General features: G+C 51.1%; 3 protein-coding genes across 3 annotated transcripts; 1 reads left to right on the forward strand and 2 right to left on the reverse strand.

Moving 5' to 3' along the window:
• Nucleotides 1–136: 136 nt before the first annotated feature.
• On the reverse strand, nucleotides 137–2,475 carry BP5553_07309 (Hypothetical protein; the record flags this gene model as incomplete). Its single annotated transcript, XM_032015932.1, has 4 exons — nucleotides 137–795; nucleotides 862–1,550; nucleotides 1,615–1,752; nucleotides 1,850–2,475. The coding sequence occupies 4 exons, from the start codon at nucleotides 2,473–2,475 to the stop codon at nucleotides 137–139; spliced, it is 2,112 nt and encodes a 703-aa protein (XP_031868201.1).
• Nucleotides 2,476–4,897: 2,422 nt separating this feature from the next.
• Nucleotides 4,898–6,158, forward strand: BP5553_07310 (uncharacterized protein; the record flags this gene model as incomplete). The annotated part of the gene is made up of 3 exons (XM_032015933.1): nucleotides 4,898–4,960; nucleotides 5,048–5,224; nucleotides 5,997–6,158. The coding sequence occupies 3 exons, from the start codon at nucleotides 4,898–4,900 to the stop codon at nucleotides 6,156–6,158; spliced, it is 402 nt and encodes a 133-aa protein (XP_031868202.1).
• A 6,093-nt stretch (nucleotides 6,159–12,251) lies between these two features.
• On the reverse strand, nucleotides 12,252–16,906 carry BP5553_07311 (DEAD helicases superfamily protein-like protein; the record flags this gene model as incomplete). The annotated part of the gene is made up of 6 exons (XM_032015934.1): nucleotides 12,252–12,757; nucleotides 12,805–15,074; nucleotides 15,126–15,945; nucleotides 15,996–16,382; nucleotides 16,430–16,530; nucleotides 16,581–16,906. 6 exons carry the CDS (start codon nucleotides 16,904–16,906, stop codon nucleotides 12,252–12,254), a joined length of 4,410 nt encoding a protein of 1,469 aa, XP_031868203.1.
• Nucleotides 16,907–17,675: the final 769 nt, after the last annotated feature.

Below are 17,675 nucleotides of genomic sequence, written 5' to 3' on the forward strand. Positions count from 1 at the left end.
CTGGGTCATATAATTGAATATGTGCCTTCCGAGACGAGAAAACAGTGCCATGACTGTCGCAGAGGACGTGCTGGAAAGTCCCGATGCGTGCTGCAGGCGCCCATTAATGATTTCTCCTCAGATATGATAATATCTACTACGCGCTCTCAAAACTTCCAGGCATCGTAAAACTCCTTTTCCGCTTTTGACCCGTCTCGTACTGCATAGGCCTGAGGTAGGATGCCTCCTCATTATTTCTAGCTTGCTGTTGCTGTTGTTGCTGCTGCTGCTGTTGTGGCTCTCCCCCGGGCTGCCCTGATCCCTGGCCCTGTGTCCCTTGCGTTGTGTGGACAGCATGATCCCCATTATTCTGACTCTGATGTCCAAAATCCCTATCCCCATGTTGCGGCCTGACAGGACTAAGACTCGAATTATAGGCAGCTGAGAAATCTGGCGGTGGCGCCATCGGCGCGCTTAGCTGTGGAATATTGAAATCCCTGCTTCCTGACCCTCCATCAGCAGGTGTCCGTGGCAGCGCAAAGTCAACGGGTGCTGCCAACGGCGCGCTTGCGTATCCTCCTGTGAAGGCACTGAAGGAGTTACTTCGTGTCGTTGTGGGGCCATGCGGAGAGTTAAGCTGAGGTGGAAGCGCCCGATACTGGTTTCGAAGGTCTAGACCTGGCGGGAACGCTGCTGAAGACGTTCGCAGTCGAGATATTGAGGCCGGTATCGATTGCTGTAAGGAACTTAATGAATTCGAGGGGCCATGCGACGGCGAAAATGCCATGTGGGGAGGTGAGCTTTGGATATTTGCGCCTGTAGAAAGGGGTTAGCACGTGAGTTTTGCATCACAAGTACGGGAACTAGAAAATTTGAACCAACTTGAGAATCCTGTGCCATCATACTGATGCGAATTGACATTATTGTTACCAATTTGATCAGGCTGATACACAGACTGCTGCCGACCGCTCAATTGTGGACTCGGCTGCCCCGATTGGTAGTTGGTGTAGTCAAGCGTTTCTCCCTTCCACGACATGCTCGTTCTTAAAGGAGACTGGATCGATTCGGATCGTGATCTGGACATAGTCTCTCGAAGCTGCAGAGGCTGCAACGGTCGAACCGGCTGTCTCGAGTGGGACATGTTTTGATAGCTATTCTGCCGGTCGAAAGGATTCGAACTCCGTGGACCTGTGCTCATTGGACTGGTGAGGTGACTTCCAGGGTAAAACCGGTCGCTGGAATTCAAGGACAACGGCGAGAGAGCATCAGACGTACTCATCGACCCGCTAGCACCAAAGGCTACATGACCAAAAGCTGGACTGAGGCCGCTGGGAGAGATATGCTCATCATGATGATCGTGTCTTCTCATGGTGTCAACCATCAAGGGCCGCATCATATGGTCAGCATAGCCTGGGACATAATCGACTGGCGATTGCATGGGAGTGCCGATGCCATGAACTGCCCCATACGGAGAGTGCAAGGCCTGCACATTATCGAAGTCGTCTGGTACGGCTCTCATCTTCATCATGCGCTCTCGGTCATCAGCTGTCAACCGCTTTATCTTCGCTCGTCTGTATGTGGTCAGTGATGCTATCCCCCACGTCTCTGTTTCTAACAGTCCGAAGTCTCTCTTACCTATTTTGGAACCACACTTGGACTTGTCGAGGACTAAGCCCTGGTATTTCCCTTGAAAGGCGCTCACGGTGAGCCGCATCAGGATGCGCCTGTTTAGCAAACTCGCTCATTAAGAAGCGTGTTTGTTGGTGGGTGAGACTGGCAGCACTATTAGTATATATTCGATTGCGCCAAAAAAAAAAGAATTAGGTCATGTAAAGGTAGGGGCATTGATTTTGGGGCGCCAATATCATACCGAAATCGCTTCATCTTTCTTCGCTCAGCTCGTCTTTCGGCAGCAGTCTGTGGTGGTGCCCCTTCCTCCACATCAATCATCTCATCGTCGTCCTCCTCCTCCTCTTCGTCCTTGATTTCTTCTGGCACATCTCCTCCGTCATTATTCGCCAGTGTTGGCTGCTGAGTTGGGGCGCTTGATGCAGAGCTTAGTGGATTTGAACCAAGTGAGCCAAGTGAAATTTCTGTCGACTCTGTAGAAACTAAAGAGTCGTTACGCGCAGGATTGGCTGGATGGTCGCTATCGCCCGGTGCGGATTCTGGCCGCTCTATGACAGACGCTGGCGGAGCCTCTTGGCGAAGGGGTCCCAGGCTATGCCGGTGCTCGAGTGTAGGTCTCGAGCCACTCTGCTGTTGCGCCTGGTTGTTTTCAGAACCATTTGGGTTTGCTGTGTGATCAAACGATGGCTGGAGGAGGCCATTCTGTCCTGGAAGGGGAAACGCTGAGTACTGTTCTCGCCAGTCCGGCTGCGTCGTCAGTGGCTCAAAGTTCGACATGCGTGGAGACGCTGCGTTTCGATATATCGCCTCGAGCTTGCTAGAAGACCAAGTATTCCTTCCTGTATCACATTGCCGTGTAACAAGCATTGAGAGATTTGTTGCTCCTGGTGCAAGAAAGCCAAAAATTCGGTCCGATACGTTGACGGGCGAGAATATGATCTCGTATTCCGATGTGCAAAGAGGCCGAGGTGGTGGGACGATGCCGTGGAATGAACGAAAGTCAGGGCCGCAGTGGATAGGGGTTGATCACCGACCAGAGGTACTCATAAGGTTATCAGGGGCGAGAGTGTCGGATGTGTGTTGGATGGTTGACAAGCTTGCTTGACTGGGATGGCGACGGTTGCGTACAGACTTCTCTTACAACAACTGGATACTCGTGTGAGGTTTTCCGAACAAGACGAATTCGGCTGCAGGTCTTCCTACTAGATAGATAAAGTCTGCCAGATCAATCCACAATTTCGTCGGCGGGTCGGATTGAGGGGCTCTTTGAGCTCCTAGCCTGGTTCAGGACCTATCCTTCAGCCCAGGACAATCGATACACTTAAAGTGACAGTCTATCGATCACGCGGGGCAGATGATAGAGATAGAGCGGCCGGAACCCAGGGTGGTTTGGACCTTAAACAGTCGTGGCGAGTGTTCTGCGTCGTCCAAATGAAGGATAAATTGCTTTCCAGCTTTATGACGTTCCTCGTCCGTTTTAGGCAATCTGAAGGTTCCTGTGAAGTGGATAGGGTCCGCGGTCCTGATTTTCACGTTTGGTCGACGAGCGTCGGATGATATACCCCAAGATTGAAGGGCCTTGATATGATGCTTGGTATGATCACCACGACAAGGTCAATGGACCCGAGAGGCGCCCTCTTCTGCCACTCCCTGCCACTCCCTGTCAAATGCTCCACACTGCCCACAGGTGCCGCTGAGAGAGACTTTAATCCCGCGCCGACGACGGGCGTTGCACGAGCGGAGAATTATCGACGCTGGGCAAGATCAAGACAGGGACAGCACGGGTGGTTATACTATCTTGGCGAGACTCCGTTACAATAATAATATAAGGTGGAAATAAGGCCAGAATGGAAATATGAAGACTTTTCACAGGCGGGTAGCAACGAAAACAATGGAAGCGCATGAGGGCTTCCAAGCATGGCCGAGGGACTTATTAGCCACAAGGCTCAAGAACGATAGTAAACGAGCACCCGGTTCAATGACTAGTCTCTGGAGAACTCCCTTATAGCCCCTGTGAGGATTGGCAAATGGCATCGGAGAAACCGCAAGGTGCTGGAGAGCGCCCCCATCGAGAACCTCGTGCAGACTCAGCACGCCTGGATAAGATGAGGGTGTGCCTAGGGTTATCGGAGGGGCCTGTTGCCGGCGCAATCATCCGATACTCTGATGAGGCAGGAAATAATAGCGAGCCAACAGGAACAGGTGCGAGATCAGCCAGGGCCTTGAGGTTCGCGAGGTGCATCGATCTCAACTGCTAAGCCTGATGGAGACGGTTATGCCACACAGCAAGTGTGACAGGGCGTCAACGGAAAGATCGAGGCTCGGCCGGACCTGGCTGAAATCATTGGCATCGGCGCTTTGCCAGGACCAACATCCTGCGGGTCAACGCATAACGGCTGCCATGTCTAGCGAGGGGAGGGTGATTAGCCAATAAGACACATAGCGGAGAACGAACTGTTCAGGGGGGGAGCTTTTGATATGAGAAGCAACTTGACAACGTGACGGCCCTGGCTCGACGAGCACCAAAGAGGATCTCTCGTAGCATTGGAGACCGCAAACAACAGTATGGATTCGCAGATCACAGCTAAGCTCTCGTGGCGGGTGCCTCATCCAGCTTGTTGGATTGCCCAAAGCATCCTCCGGCAGGCTCTCAACACTCCGATATGGCGCAGATCAGGCTCGGCTGCGGAAGTCACCACACAGCGACGATGCCCATGGGAAAAGCTCTCTGGGACGACGCATCGTGGTCCGGCCTATTATTCGCCCCGTGCAGGTTAGTCCTGTTGAACCTTGCGGCACACACAGCGGCACTCGGCGGCGGTAGGGCATGGGCTGCCAATGCTCGCAGAGAAGGTAGAAAAAGGCTAGAAACTTGTTGTCTTCCTCGACTAGGAGGGGTCTGCGGGTAAGGTTTTGTTGCCCCAAATGCCAGCTGTGGTTTCAAGAATGGGGCCAGGATCCCATGCTGGTCGAAAGCACTAAAGCCGACAACGAACAGCTGCTGGTACGAAGTACAGTAGGCTTGTTTCCGGCATGGCAGCCAGTGTTTCTTGCATATCTACATCCGTTTGGAACTCTGGGCGCAGAATGCCTTGGGAATGCAAAGGCGCGCGCAAATGCATAGAGGAACAATATGCAAACCAATGCCGCCGCCAGAGCAGCCGCTGCTATCTGATAACTCGGAATAGAACCTGGAAATGGTTCCTATCCCCTTCCCCTTCATCATGACAAGCACAAGGTTTCCCGGCAGAGTCTGTGCGCATCACACATCCCGCGCCATCATCTCGCCATGGCGATGAGTCCCGGAAACCAAGAATCTACCGCACCGTTAATGTACATCACCGATGCCCCTGTAAATCTCGTGCAGTGCATCGAGGCGGGCGGGAGAAGGAGGAGGAGGCTGGAGGCTGCTCCACTAGTGAACTGAGCACCGCAGCAGCGCAGCAGCGGTGCCAGTAGTGGCAGCACAGGGACACATTGCAGTACCACACTTGCGAAGACTGCTCCTCCTCCTGCTCCTCCTGCCCTCCTGTCTTTCTCCTTCCTCTCTTTCCCATTCCTCCTTTCCCCGGCCCGATCTGCCGCGGTGCGACCTCGGGTGGGCATCCGTGGTAGAGTAAGGGGCAGAAGCGACCTGAATCCTCCTCGGACGGGCAGGCAGCTCGCCATCGAATAGCCGGGACTGCGGTTGTGCCATGGGACACTGGACAGCTTTCCTGTCGCGATTTTGCGCTGCTTGGCTTCTACGGCTGCAAAAGTATTCGCTGATACTCTGCTGGAGTCACGGTAGAGCGCGATTTCTCCGCTTGTCGCGGCCCCGACTTGAGGGTTCAAATGAGACGCCGGGCTCGTATCTGCCCTGATTCTGCCCTGATTCCGTGCGATCTGCCGCAAGGATATGGAGCAGCCGCGCGGGTCCAAAGGCGGAAGATAGAGTAGTTGGCATCTCGCACGACGCGTCCTGGGCGAGGCTTTAATCTCGTCTCTTCATCAACGTTTCGAAGTTCGTTGGTGGGCCGTCCCTGGTTTCGGTCGCCATCTGGTGGACCGCCCTATATTGCTCCCGTAAGGCTGAGACGTCTGAGAGCTGACGCCGCTCAGATGACTTGGGATGCGCCGGTGCGAATTGCGCTGTGCTCCGGACAATGATGAGGGTTCACCCACCGCGCAGCCGATCCATCAAAAGACCAAGTCAGTATCCATGGGGTTCAGGACTGCTGCATCATAGAAAAGGGGTATGGGGTGTTCCCTCCGGGAATCGCATTGTGAGAGTCGTACTCCGTATCCTACTGTGCTTGGTTCCAAGCCAGGCCTCGTGGACGGGACTTGGCCTAGAAGTACGAGTACAGCACAGATTTCGGGACCTGCAGCGACAACATCATTTCTAGAATCAGCATGATGTAGGCGCCCTCAGAGCCAACCTTGATCTCGTCAAGATCTTGCAAAAGACGCGCTTGCGAATGTTCTCCTCTGCTTGTCGGCCAGACGAGGAGCGAGAGACACCTGCTCGCTGCGGTAATAGCGGCGTCAAGGGACGAGCACCTACGTAGGATCGGTAGCACTGTAACCGTAGTACGGTACGAGTACGGAGGAAAGCTGTAACCTAACTGACCGTGACAGAAGACGGTGGTTGTGGAGTTCTGGATAGATGCAGGTACCGAATACAGAGCCACGGAGTAAGACAGGGTATTTGTGCCTCAGGCTTCAGGGCTGCTTCAGACTTCTTGAAGTGTACGAAGTCTGTACTCTTCGTATTGGGTCCCAACGCCAATTCCAACAACACAACAATACCAACAACACCACAATAACAAGAACAACTACTACAAGTACTGCTACTTCAATCACCCTTGCGCTACTCCGTCGCTTTTCAATGACAACCGCCATTCTCATTTCCATTGCGGGCCTTTCTCACATGCTTCCTGCACCTTACTACGTACGTATACGGTACATACGTAGGTACACATGAAAGGATTGCTGCGCCTGCGCCCGCGACGGCGTGGTAACCTCAACTCGGCCAACCTTGATACCCAATGCCCTCGCGTTTTCTTTCCTTCTGCCTCGTCGAGCTGTTCCTGAGGCCTTTTGGCACCCGCCGTGGGCATTCAAGATCAAAGATGCCTACTCTGCGGCTTTCTCTCCACAAGGATGTGCTGCCGAACGCAAGACGCTGCCGAGAAGAGGCGCATCGGGCGTTTGCCACTAACTGCTCCAGAACCAACTGCTAAGTGACTAAGAAGTCATCTGTCGCCGTCGACGTTGAGCAACCTCAAGTACTCGGTATGACCGCCGCTTCGAGAAGTTCCATTGCAGCATCGCAGTCCTGTCCGATGGAGCTACTGCTCTGTCCACTGCCTAGCTCTACTCCTCAGCCCCCGCTCTCTGCTATCGACCGGGTACCTACGGTACTGTACCTCCGTACGGAGTGCTGTGCTCCCTCTAGTCGCCTAGCATCAATTGTTGTGCGCGTTGTGATGAAAATCCAAGGACCCTGTTGCGTACAGTACCGGAGGCGGGCCCCTGGAACCCCTCCGGGAAAGCGAAAGGGAAAGGGAAACCGAAACCGAAAGCGAAGAGATACATACGCTTCCCATGGTCCCCTCTCGCGAGTCCCGACTTGCGACACGATGCAGGCGGCCTGAGGGACTTTGTCGCGTTGAGCGTCACCGAGATTCTCTTCTGGCGCCCGCCGAGTGCGTAGTCGGTCACAGAGCGCCGTTTGGTCTGGCGGACCTGATTTTCCGCGAGATTGAAGAGCTGGCCCTGATGCTCTGATGCCCTGGTAACCCTCACCTCATCGCCCTCGCTTGCCCTGGTCAGATTCTTCTCGATTCATGAGAATGTGAGCGAAGGGGCCCTGCAGCTGCACAGGTATGTACTTGTCTCGCCTGCTTCGCCTGTCCTTATCGGTGTGTCGATCAATTGCGATGCCTCAAGGGGAGCTCGGGAGTCGGGGGTTCATATCAGCCACAACGGCGCTGTCCACTCGCTGCCCGTTTTACACCTCTCTGTGAAATCATCCCAGCTGGCTGGTGCCGTACGATTCGACGTCGACGTTGGCGGACTTTGACGGCTTGACCAAACGGCCGATTCCCAGCCCAAGGCCGCAAGCCCCCTTCCTGCACGAGGGCCGCAGAGAAGGAGGCTATTATTCTGGAGTGTGAAAGCGCTTTCTTCCCACTGCCACCCCCTGCCTTCTCGAATCTCCGCAAAAGCCACCGGGCCATCAGAGATCTTTCTTACCCAACGTTCACGGGCAGTTCCCGATCCTTCGAATGCCGGCCAGCTCGGGCAACTTCAGGTGTGGGAGTACCTACAGTATCATCATTGACGGACCACTAGACTCCGTGATCTGTCCACCACGTGTGTTCCACTACCTGCAAGATGATGCAGTTCCTCACGTCCGGCACCAGTGCTTAATTGTTCTGTTCAATTTGTTCCTGTGGCTTCCATACTTATGTGCCTGGTTATATCACTCGTCAAGGCTTTGGGCCTCGCCTTGGATTGGTTGGTATTTCTCCGATGGGCGTTTTTGGAATCCTCTTCTGGTTTACGACCGAAGATTGCTCGGTCCTGAAACTCAGATTCAACGTCATGCGACCACGCTCCGTCTACGAAACCCATTTACTTTGATCCTGTTTACTTACTTATAAGTCAAAATCCCAGGGCCCAGGCATCTGCGCCCCAAGTTCGGGTTCTAATCTCCATCAAACTGATATTCAGGGGCCGTTGTCTATTATATAAGCGGAATAAGGTTCAGCAGCAGCAACAGTTCATAGGGACCTGCTGCTGCGTGGCTGAGTGCGTCCCCCTTGGTAGACGAGCAACCAGGCGAGGTGTTGGACGCCACTCCCCCCTTTCCTCATGCCCGTCATATCTTCACGTAAACCAGACTGCTCGGCATTTAGTTCAATTGCCGCCTGAGAAATGGAAGAATTGCAAATGCAATCCTTCGCTATCTGGTTTCATTAGCCGACTTCGGCTATTCAAATGCGCTGGCGAACACATCTCGGTGAACAGTTTCGAGGAAAAGGGGCGCATCTACGATCAGGTATATTTTTTGTTCTTGATATTTTTTCGCAGTCATGGTCTGCAAGATGCTACCAATTTAATCTAAGCAAAGGTACGGGATCACAGTACATGTCCAGCATGGATCGCCCATACAAAATGTTCGCTCCAAAAGCTTGTTGAAGATATGGACTCACTCTTGTTGGAGCTGATTCGGTTCAGATCTCCCGGATTCCTTTAGCATCCACATCTAAATAAACACGTGATGGCTCATCTTCATTTTCGCTTCGCGTTTGTATCAGAATAAAACGCTCCGCTAATACGATGTACATCACTATTCTACTAGGGACTCCCTTTACACTTCCAACACACACATGAACTGTGTTTATATCTATGAAATATATGGCAGAGGAAGTTTGTGTTTCGTGTTTCTTTGTTTCTCAAAATGGCTGTCAAACGGGGATCCCACCTCTCCACCCCAATTCAGCCAGATCTCACACCCACAAGCTAGGTATTGCGGCTAAGAAGCACTCAACGTCAAACCTCGTCAAGTGTCCGGCGCCATTCTCCGTGCCGCTTACCATGTCGCTGCTGTTCATGATCATTGTACTTGGTATGTACCATAGAACCCGAAAGGTCATATCAGAAATTGCTATTAGAGCCTGCATCAATACATGCATATCCAGCCTCGACACGTCCCCAATGCAGTTAGTTACGGAGTACCTGCACATCGGCCCTTTGCAATTATGCGGCTCACTATTCCCACAGGTGGGATCGGGATCCGGCTGGATGTCCGGACCTGGGTGGGTTGATGGGCAGAAGTGGGTGGATATTGAGGCGCGACGGCTGGGACGTTGATGAAGCCGTAACATCGTCATATGCGCAAACGCGAGCGATCTTGAACTTAAAACCCACCTGGCTGAGCAAGTAGCACAGCAAGGTAATGTATTTGGAATATTTGAAAGGTATCATTCCAAAACTCGTACAGTCGCGCGCGCGCGGCAGTACTGGTCGCTCACATTGCCGCATATCCCACCCCATCCGCCTAACTTTCCCCAGCTGGGAAGCGTGGACGGCTGGAATATACTCGTATATTTAGAGCATCTATCTAATATATCCCTCACAACCGAGCAATCTACACCACGGATCGATATATGAACGATAAGCCATCTTTCGAGACTCACCAAGCACTCACGGTTATCGTCCCAAACCTGGAAGCACCCATAGACTTTTGCTACCTTCATAAATTTGCCAATCGTATTAATCCACAGGGACTGACCCGGCCTTCTGGAATCTGGATTATGCCTCGATCTGCAATTCCTTTCGCCTCATAACATAGCTTTCCGCATTGCTTGGTTCTTCTTCATACCCGTGCAATCTCCCCTGCTGCCTCCCCAATATATATCTCTCCCAAGCAACACGAACCCATAAGAGTCTTCCGCTAACAATCAATCTGAAGAACATCCCGACAGAGCCGACACAATAAAACAAGCTTAAAAGAAAAACTTCTTTCAGGTAGTCAGACGCTGGTAGGCGGCTGGCCCGTTGGATTTAGTCAGGCCGGCCTCGACCGTCCTGTAAAGTGACTTAGGGGACGGGATTCCCCCTTGCCGTGAAGTTATTCGTTCACTCAAGTATTCAGTCAGGCCTTTAGTGTGGCAGATCGTCAGCAAGGTATCCAGACTGTCTCCATTCCCGGGCCCCGCATCCCTTCTCTCCCCTTCTATCACTCCCCTTACCCTTACCAGTTACTTTTGCCCACGGGGTCTCTATCTTTTGCTTCCATTCCCGCCCCGGCCTCCCCACATCATACTCTCACGGCCTTTCCACCTTGTCTTATGTACTGCTTGTACTCTGTGGAACAATATGTCCCACTCGGATCGTAGCACAACACATCATAGTCAGCTCCTTGAACCTTGGCACGCAGGTGTGTATGTCCCTTCCCCATGCGCGGTTACTCGCTTCTTGTTGCTCGTCATGCCTCTTTGGGAAATCAGGGGCAGCTACGGCCCCCTCTTCCATCTGTCCGAGTCAGAAGTGTCGGTGTGATGTGATGTGAAGCTGCGGAAACCACGGGTAGGATATGCGTGTGTACTTGCCGTGTGGCATCGGCCCCGTGCCTGGAAGATTCATCTATATCTTGAGGGTGTGCGGAGGCAGAGCGTGGCAGATAGTGGGTGGTGAGGGATGGTGGCGTGGGATGATATCGCGGGGTTAGATGGGGTGCTTGGGGCCCTTGGGGAAAAGGGGTGGGACGAGGGCGACAGAGAGAGTGAGGCAGAGTGGGAGGGTGGCGGACTGGCAAACTGGCAGAGAGAGGCAGAGAGGCAGAGATGAAGTGAGAGAGAAAGGGGGTGAAGTTGTATAGTAGAGTGCTTGGTATCAATGTAGAGTAGTGTAGGGGGATAAGTGAATGGATAGTAGTTATTAGCACTGTATGAAAATGCTTGCTTTGCTCTAAGATGAAGATGGCGATGAACTTACTATAATCTAAATGAAAATACAACCAACCTTTCACCCGTTAATCTCTCTTTGTGCGTGAGAATCTGACACTTGAAAGGTTTCTTCCTCGCCCTCCTAGTTTAGAGCGTATCATATACTCATCGTAACCTCTCGAGCCTTCGACATTGCTCTGTTATGCTGCCCTCCTATGCCTTCACAAGGTTTGCTCATGATTCTCTCTCATTCACGCACGACCACCCATCGCCTTGTACCAAGTGATTTAGAAGAAGGGGGCCTTGTCGTGACAAAGATAACAGCATTCAGTCCAACACCTCATTCAAAACCCATCCGTCTGGATCACTCGATCTCCTACTTTTCAGAAGAATAAGATCCCTTCTCCCCTCCCCTCCCCATTCTACACTAACTAAGACACCTATCCATCTGCCTAGCGGCGACCCACGAGAAAGAGTAAGTAGAAAGAATTGACCATCCCGTTTACTCCCAGCTCAAGCCGACCCCCTCGTCACGGTGCGTGTTGGGGGAATCAATATCCTTCCTCTCTAGACACTTGTGTAGAACATGACCGTATATAGCTAACTGGGTTGTACAAGATAGGGAACAGACATATTTAGAGAATAAGGGAGAGAGTGTACAAAATAAATAACGACGGTACTACATATACACCCTCATTCGAAAGGCCTTCGGCGAGCTTTGGCACAGTCTCATTATGCTTCATGGCCTACACTAGCGTTCACGATATAGTAAAAAGCGAAGCAACATCTTGCGAAGGTTACTTTGAGATGCGAATAAGGGCTCAGACGATGGACGATAAGTGATACTGCTTTAGCTTTTCTTAAGTAAAGTAGGAAGAAAGAAGACAACTTAGGATCGGGCATCCCACCGCGCTTGTGGAATAGGAGGTTGTAGGCCGATTCCTAACTTCTTGGATACGCTTGGCCATGCTACTCTCTATTAGTTGCCCTCTGATGCTGCGATTTAAGAAAGAAAGAAGCACGGCAAGGTGGATTCTGCGAGACTTCGCACACTTAAGAGAATACTACATTTTATCGATCTACTTCCTAAACAAGCAGGTAACTCTGTGATTGTTATACACTCAGGTACTTGCGTACAATTTACCCTACAGACGCCATAGCAATGCACCCGCCATCCTTCCCAAGTCCATTCGAATTATATGCCTACTTCTCGGCTTCGACATCCCCATTCATTTCCTCCTGAGGCTCTTCCGCTTCAAAACCCTCATGAATCTCCTCTTGAAGCTCCTCATCTTCTTCATCCACACGGGCTAACGCCACGTCGTCCTCTTGCATAGGTACTACCTGAAGCTCAGCTTCCGGCAGCCCTCTCTGAGCTCTTAGTTGCTGAACCTTCGCGTTCGTCATCTCAAACACGTATTGACCCAAATGCTCCACGTTCTCCATTTGAGTCTCTCCAGGCACATCTTTGCCCTCTTCATCTTCCAATATCCTGCTACTTGGCCATAATTCTCCAGTGGCGAGCATCAGCTTATCAGGTCGCTGCAGAAGAATATCGAATGCCTGGCGCAGTTCGAAACATGATTCGAAGACTTCACGTCGCCCGAGGATGTATAAACCAAGTCGAGCTCGGGAAAGCGCTACAGTAAGACGGCGAATATCACGCAGATAGCCAACGCGGGATGTCCGGGTGAGGGAGAGAATGACATCTATATCCAAGTTAGAACGCTCATATTTTAAAGGCTGGTATACGTACAGTCATTTTGCTCGCCCTGGTATTTGTCGACTGTGGTGACAATCTTCGGAAGACCGAAAAGCGGATTTTTGGCACATCTGTGTTCCAAAACGTCTCTGATCAAAGCACGTTGACCGGCATACGTAGCTAGTATGGATATCTTTGAAGCTGGGTACCCAAGAAGGCGCATGTATTGGAAAATAGCCACAGCATATTCTGCTTCTCCTAGATTTTGAATGAAATGAGGAGTAGGTTCCGATTCGCCTTTGCCTTTGTAATCATTGACTTGAATAAATTGATAATCGTATTTAAAGCCAGCATTGGCGGTTTGGAACTCTGGGGTAGACAGAACAGCGGGCAGGTTGCCAAGATTCTGATATCTCCATGAATACAGCGAGGCTATTGAAGCTCGGGCCCGACCTTGCTGGTCTAGAGTGATTGTCGGCACACCAAGGCGAACAAGTCGAGAGAAGAGGGATTGTTCCAAGTTTGCGTATTGTCGGAATGCAAGATTCTGAATGACGGGAGAGTTCTGAAAGTGGTCACCACAAAGAACCACCCGTTGCAATTGCATCTCGCCATTCCTGGGTTTCTGTAGTGCAAGAGGGATGAAGTTCTCAATCTCAGTAATTTGAGCTGCCTCTTCCATCACCACGTTGTCGTAATGGAAGCCGAGAGAGGATATCTCCTGTCTTCGCATCGCTGCGTGTGTGGATGTCATAGCAATGATCCGGGCTTCATTTGTGAGGAGATAATTTGACCTGTCGCGATCACGTCGCAAAATCTCGAAAGGCCGGACATCCGCCAGTTCTGTAAATATCTTCGAAATGTGATGGTAACAGCCATTGGCAATATCCAATATCGTGTCCTTGTCGGCATTGGCTGGGATAAGGGGTTGGGGAGCTTTGGAGAAGTAGTCATGGAATGGGAAGGCTTCGGTAATAGATTGTACCGTTGACTCTGGAGAGCTGGCAACTTCTTCAAATCTCGCCCACGCAGGTTCTATGTAGACAGAGTTGAAATAGCCAGCTGTTTCGGCAGAACCGCCGTGAGCCCCAGGGGCCCCTAAACATGCTGCGAGCCTATCAACCTCTCTGAGGTAGGTGTAGGCATTTTCCAAGAGGGACTCCACCCTCCCATGTTTGCTAAAATCGGATTCAGTATCCAACTCCTCCTCGCCGTGGCCGAGCCGAAGAAGATGGCGCTCGTCGATATCTAGAGCTACTATCTTTTGGAATAGTTGATTGAGAGCCTGGTTACTGTGAGCGATTAAAAGTGTACGTTGTTCTGGGAAGTTGTGGTATATATTGTTGATAATCTGCGTGGCGACATCAGTCTTTCCCGTTCCAGGAGGGCCAACGATGACGGTTAACCCAGGCTGTGTGCCGGAAATGATGGCATTGACCTGGGTTGGTGTGAATCGAACGCGATTGAGTTTCGGAGCATCAGTCGGATAAGGCCCTGTATTTGGGGGTTTATAGGTCGAGACCTCTATAGACTGGGGCTCTGCCTCTGGAGCTGGCTCGGCATCTCGACGCCTCTTCTTTGACTGTTTTGCAGGAGCATCGGCTACCTTGGCCTTTGTTTCGAGCACATAAGGAGGTCCAAAACTACCATCCACATCGTCACTTGGGACAATCATCTTGCCAGGTAAGCTCTGAATCAAGTGTTGCCAGTCAAGAAAAGTATCTCGATAGTCGATCTTGTCGATTCGATTCGATAAATTGGGGTAAGTAGCTCCGGCCGGGTCGCCATAGCCCAGGAAAACTTCGTGGAGCCAGGAGGCTAGAGGGACGTCGGATAAGGTTAGGCTGCGGATGGACTCTAGAATAGGCTTGAAATTATTTTCCCTCCCTCTTCGGCGAACAATCACATTCAAGCTTTCGTAGATGTTTGGCTGGCCATGAGCTACCCGGTCCATATCCTCTTTATACATGGCTGCATCAAGTTTCAGTTGCAGTCTCCTGGCTCTAGGACGCCCATGTGCATTGGTTTGGTTGTCTTGAGCCCGCAGTACGCGACCTCTATCATCTAGCACTTGGGTAACCTCAGCAGTTCGAAGGTACTTTAATCCTATCCTTTGGGCATCGGACGAGGTACTGCCGCCATTGGTAACCATTCTCGAGTCATCTGGAGCTTCGACAGCCAGCAGAAAAATTACATCATCCTGACGGAAGGTCTCCCATTCTCGTCGGATGTTATCCGCTAGTCGACTGACATCTAGGGTTATCTCGGCACGGACAACTGAAGGTTTGTCGTCGCCGACTCGTGGTGGGACTACTTCCATTATACTAGGAAGATATCAGAGACATTAATGTAAATGGGGCTGGAATAGGACTTACGCAGGTTTACTGGTGGGTAAAGCCATCCTCGAGAACCCCTCAAAACTTGTCTGGCCATTTCGGCCCATCACAGGCCTTAGACGTTTGATTGTGTCTTCAACATGCTTCCTAACCTCATAAAATGATTCGCAGCGGTGGAGAATAAACGATCTCCACAGGAAATCGCCAACTGTGAGGTACTGTAGATTAAGCTTGGGTATTGCGAGTGGCCGTGAACCATCATAGTTATCGTTTCTCAGAAGTGCAGGCTCAAACAGCGTTAACTCAGTCGGCAGCACACTAAGCTCACGTGCTGTTTCCTGGAAGGTTTTCCTCTTCTCATGCCCAGATAATAGGACTTCGGTAAGGAATGAACGATCTGTCACCACTGTCGTAGAGGACGGATAAGATGTACGGAAGTCGAGCAGACTACATAACTCGGGGATTTCGGCATCAGTGAGTGCATTCAGATGGTCCTCAAGCTCGGGCCGCTTGTCAATTGATCCATAGTTCGACAGAGCAAGAACGGTTAGCTTGTCTTTGTAGTGTTTAAGCGCATCTCGTTGCAAGGTGGCTAACGTAGCACAATGGCGCTCATATGCCTCGGTAGCGGTGTATTGAATCCCTGTGTAATCGTCGATAGAGAAGTACGTATAATGCTTCAGCAAAGTGTATAAATCTCTTAGCAGGTCATTGTCATCGTCGTCGAAGGTTGGAGACATTCGAATCGCCGGCAGTGTATTTAAATCTTGCAGGAGTGTGTTGACGTATCTCCTTGTTGGTAGCTGACTTTGCAGATCTGACAAAAATTCGATAAAGCGCTCGCAGTAGAGAACATTTTCTGTGCCACAATTAGATTCGATAGCCATGTTTACTTGTGACACTACTCACCTGGCTTTCTCTTATCATTATAAAGTTGATTGAAAAAATCCAATACCAGAGTAAAGAGCCAAGAACGTTCAAATCGCAGTCGAGCCTTTACTGTATCATCGGCAGCATCATAGCGTTTCGCCGCAGCTCTCCAAGCCTTCCTTAACTGCACACTTTGTTCTAGCTTTCGCTCCCGCTTCTTTTCGCTCGATATGTTATGCCATATGGAAATACCAACCAATGGAGCGCATTCTTTCCTCACGATTCCGCTATCAAGCGATTGGAACGCGCTAATTATAAAAGTGAGAAGATGGGTGCGGATCGTAGGAGAGAGCGTAGTGTCCAGCGTCATCGAAAGTATTCGCCGAAACATGCTGGAGAACTCGGAGTGGTTGTCCGTAAATATTGCTACAGCCATCAGCGAAACATTCCTCCAATTAACCAGATAGACTAACCCCATGTTGGCAAATGCTCCCGAGTCTTGACATTCGATATCAATGCAATGAGTATGACGTGGAAATTGGACGAGTCCTCGGAGTAGCCTGGCCAAAGATAGCTGTTGCGACGGTTAGCAGGGACGCTGAAGCTTTAGCAGAGGGGCCGTACTTCTCCAGAATCTGCATATTCTCCAAAGCTAGAAGGGATTTAAAAGCAAAATCATCCTGCTGCAAGACATCCCATATATCTCTCTTCAGAACATCCGGTTTAACTTTGACTTTCGTGGTTTTCTTCGAGCTCTTCAACCAGTGCTTTTGCGCCAGCTGCGCAAATGCACTGTCGCTGTCGCCTTGCAAATCTGCCATTGTTGGCCTGCTATCGTCAGCTTGGCTATGGGCATCCCTCTTGACTCTGGTTCGGGGCGGCATTGTTAATGTTTGTGTTTGGACAACCGTCGTCGCGGTCTCTTGAGGAGCTACAATAAATTCGTTCATGCGGTCCAGAGCCTTACGCGACTGAGGCGGCGACCACGCAGCAGGGGGTGCCAGAATATGTGGAACAACAGAGTTTACTACCTGCTACTATCTAACTTTATATTGCAACAAAATAGCAATTCTAAAGCGATAGAACTTTTATTTACAGTTGAATTTATACTCCTATAGACTTGTTTTGTAAATTAAATGTTGATTGTTCCACGAGTCCGACACGCTCTGGCGGCGCAACGTCAGGCATTCCGTCAGGCACGCAAGGCGAAACTTCACAAGGCACGCGAGGCTTCGATCTTCAAACAAAGGTCCATCGATATTTGTGCTACATCTCGCGTTGAAGAGCAACTATAACCGCAGCATCAGCGTCCCCTCTCCCACGATCGTCGCCACGAAGACCCCGCAGAGCCCGCAGAACCCACAGGATCTCAGCTAGTGGGTGATCCACAGATATGGCCGGCCATGGGGTGCAGGCGGTCGACGACTTCCAGGAACTCCTGCGGCAGATGCTTCTTGATGCTGAGGTGGTCAAACAGACGGATACGGTCGAGCCGCCATTAAATAAGCCAGATCTTGAGGATCTTTTTGCGCGGGTCAACTCGGTTTTCCCTTCCGTTGTATCGCCCGAGGTCAGAAAGCGCAGCCAGTATGCGGCCATCGAGACGGCGGTTCACGACACCTTCAACGATCTATTGGTGAGCCAACTGCGGTGCAAATAAAAGGACAGGAACATCCATCTGACGGTCGATAGGCCTCTACAACCATTGATACGCCGTCA

Source organism: Venustampulla echinocandica (genome assembly GCF_003357145.1).
Source record: "Venustampulla echinocandica strain BP 5553 chromosome Unknown scaffold_5, whole genome shotgun sequence".
Classification (NCBI taxonomy): Eukaryota; Fungi; Ascomycota; class Leotiomycetes; order Helotiales; family Pleuroascaceae; genus Venustampulla; species Venustampulla echinocandica.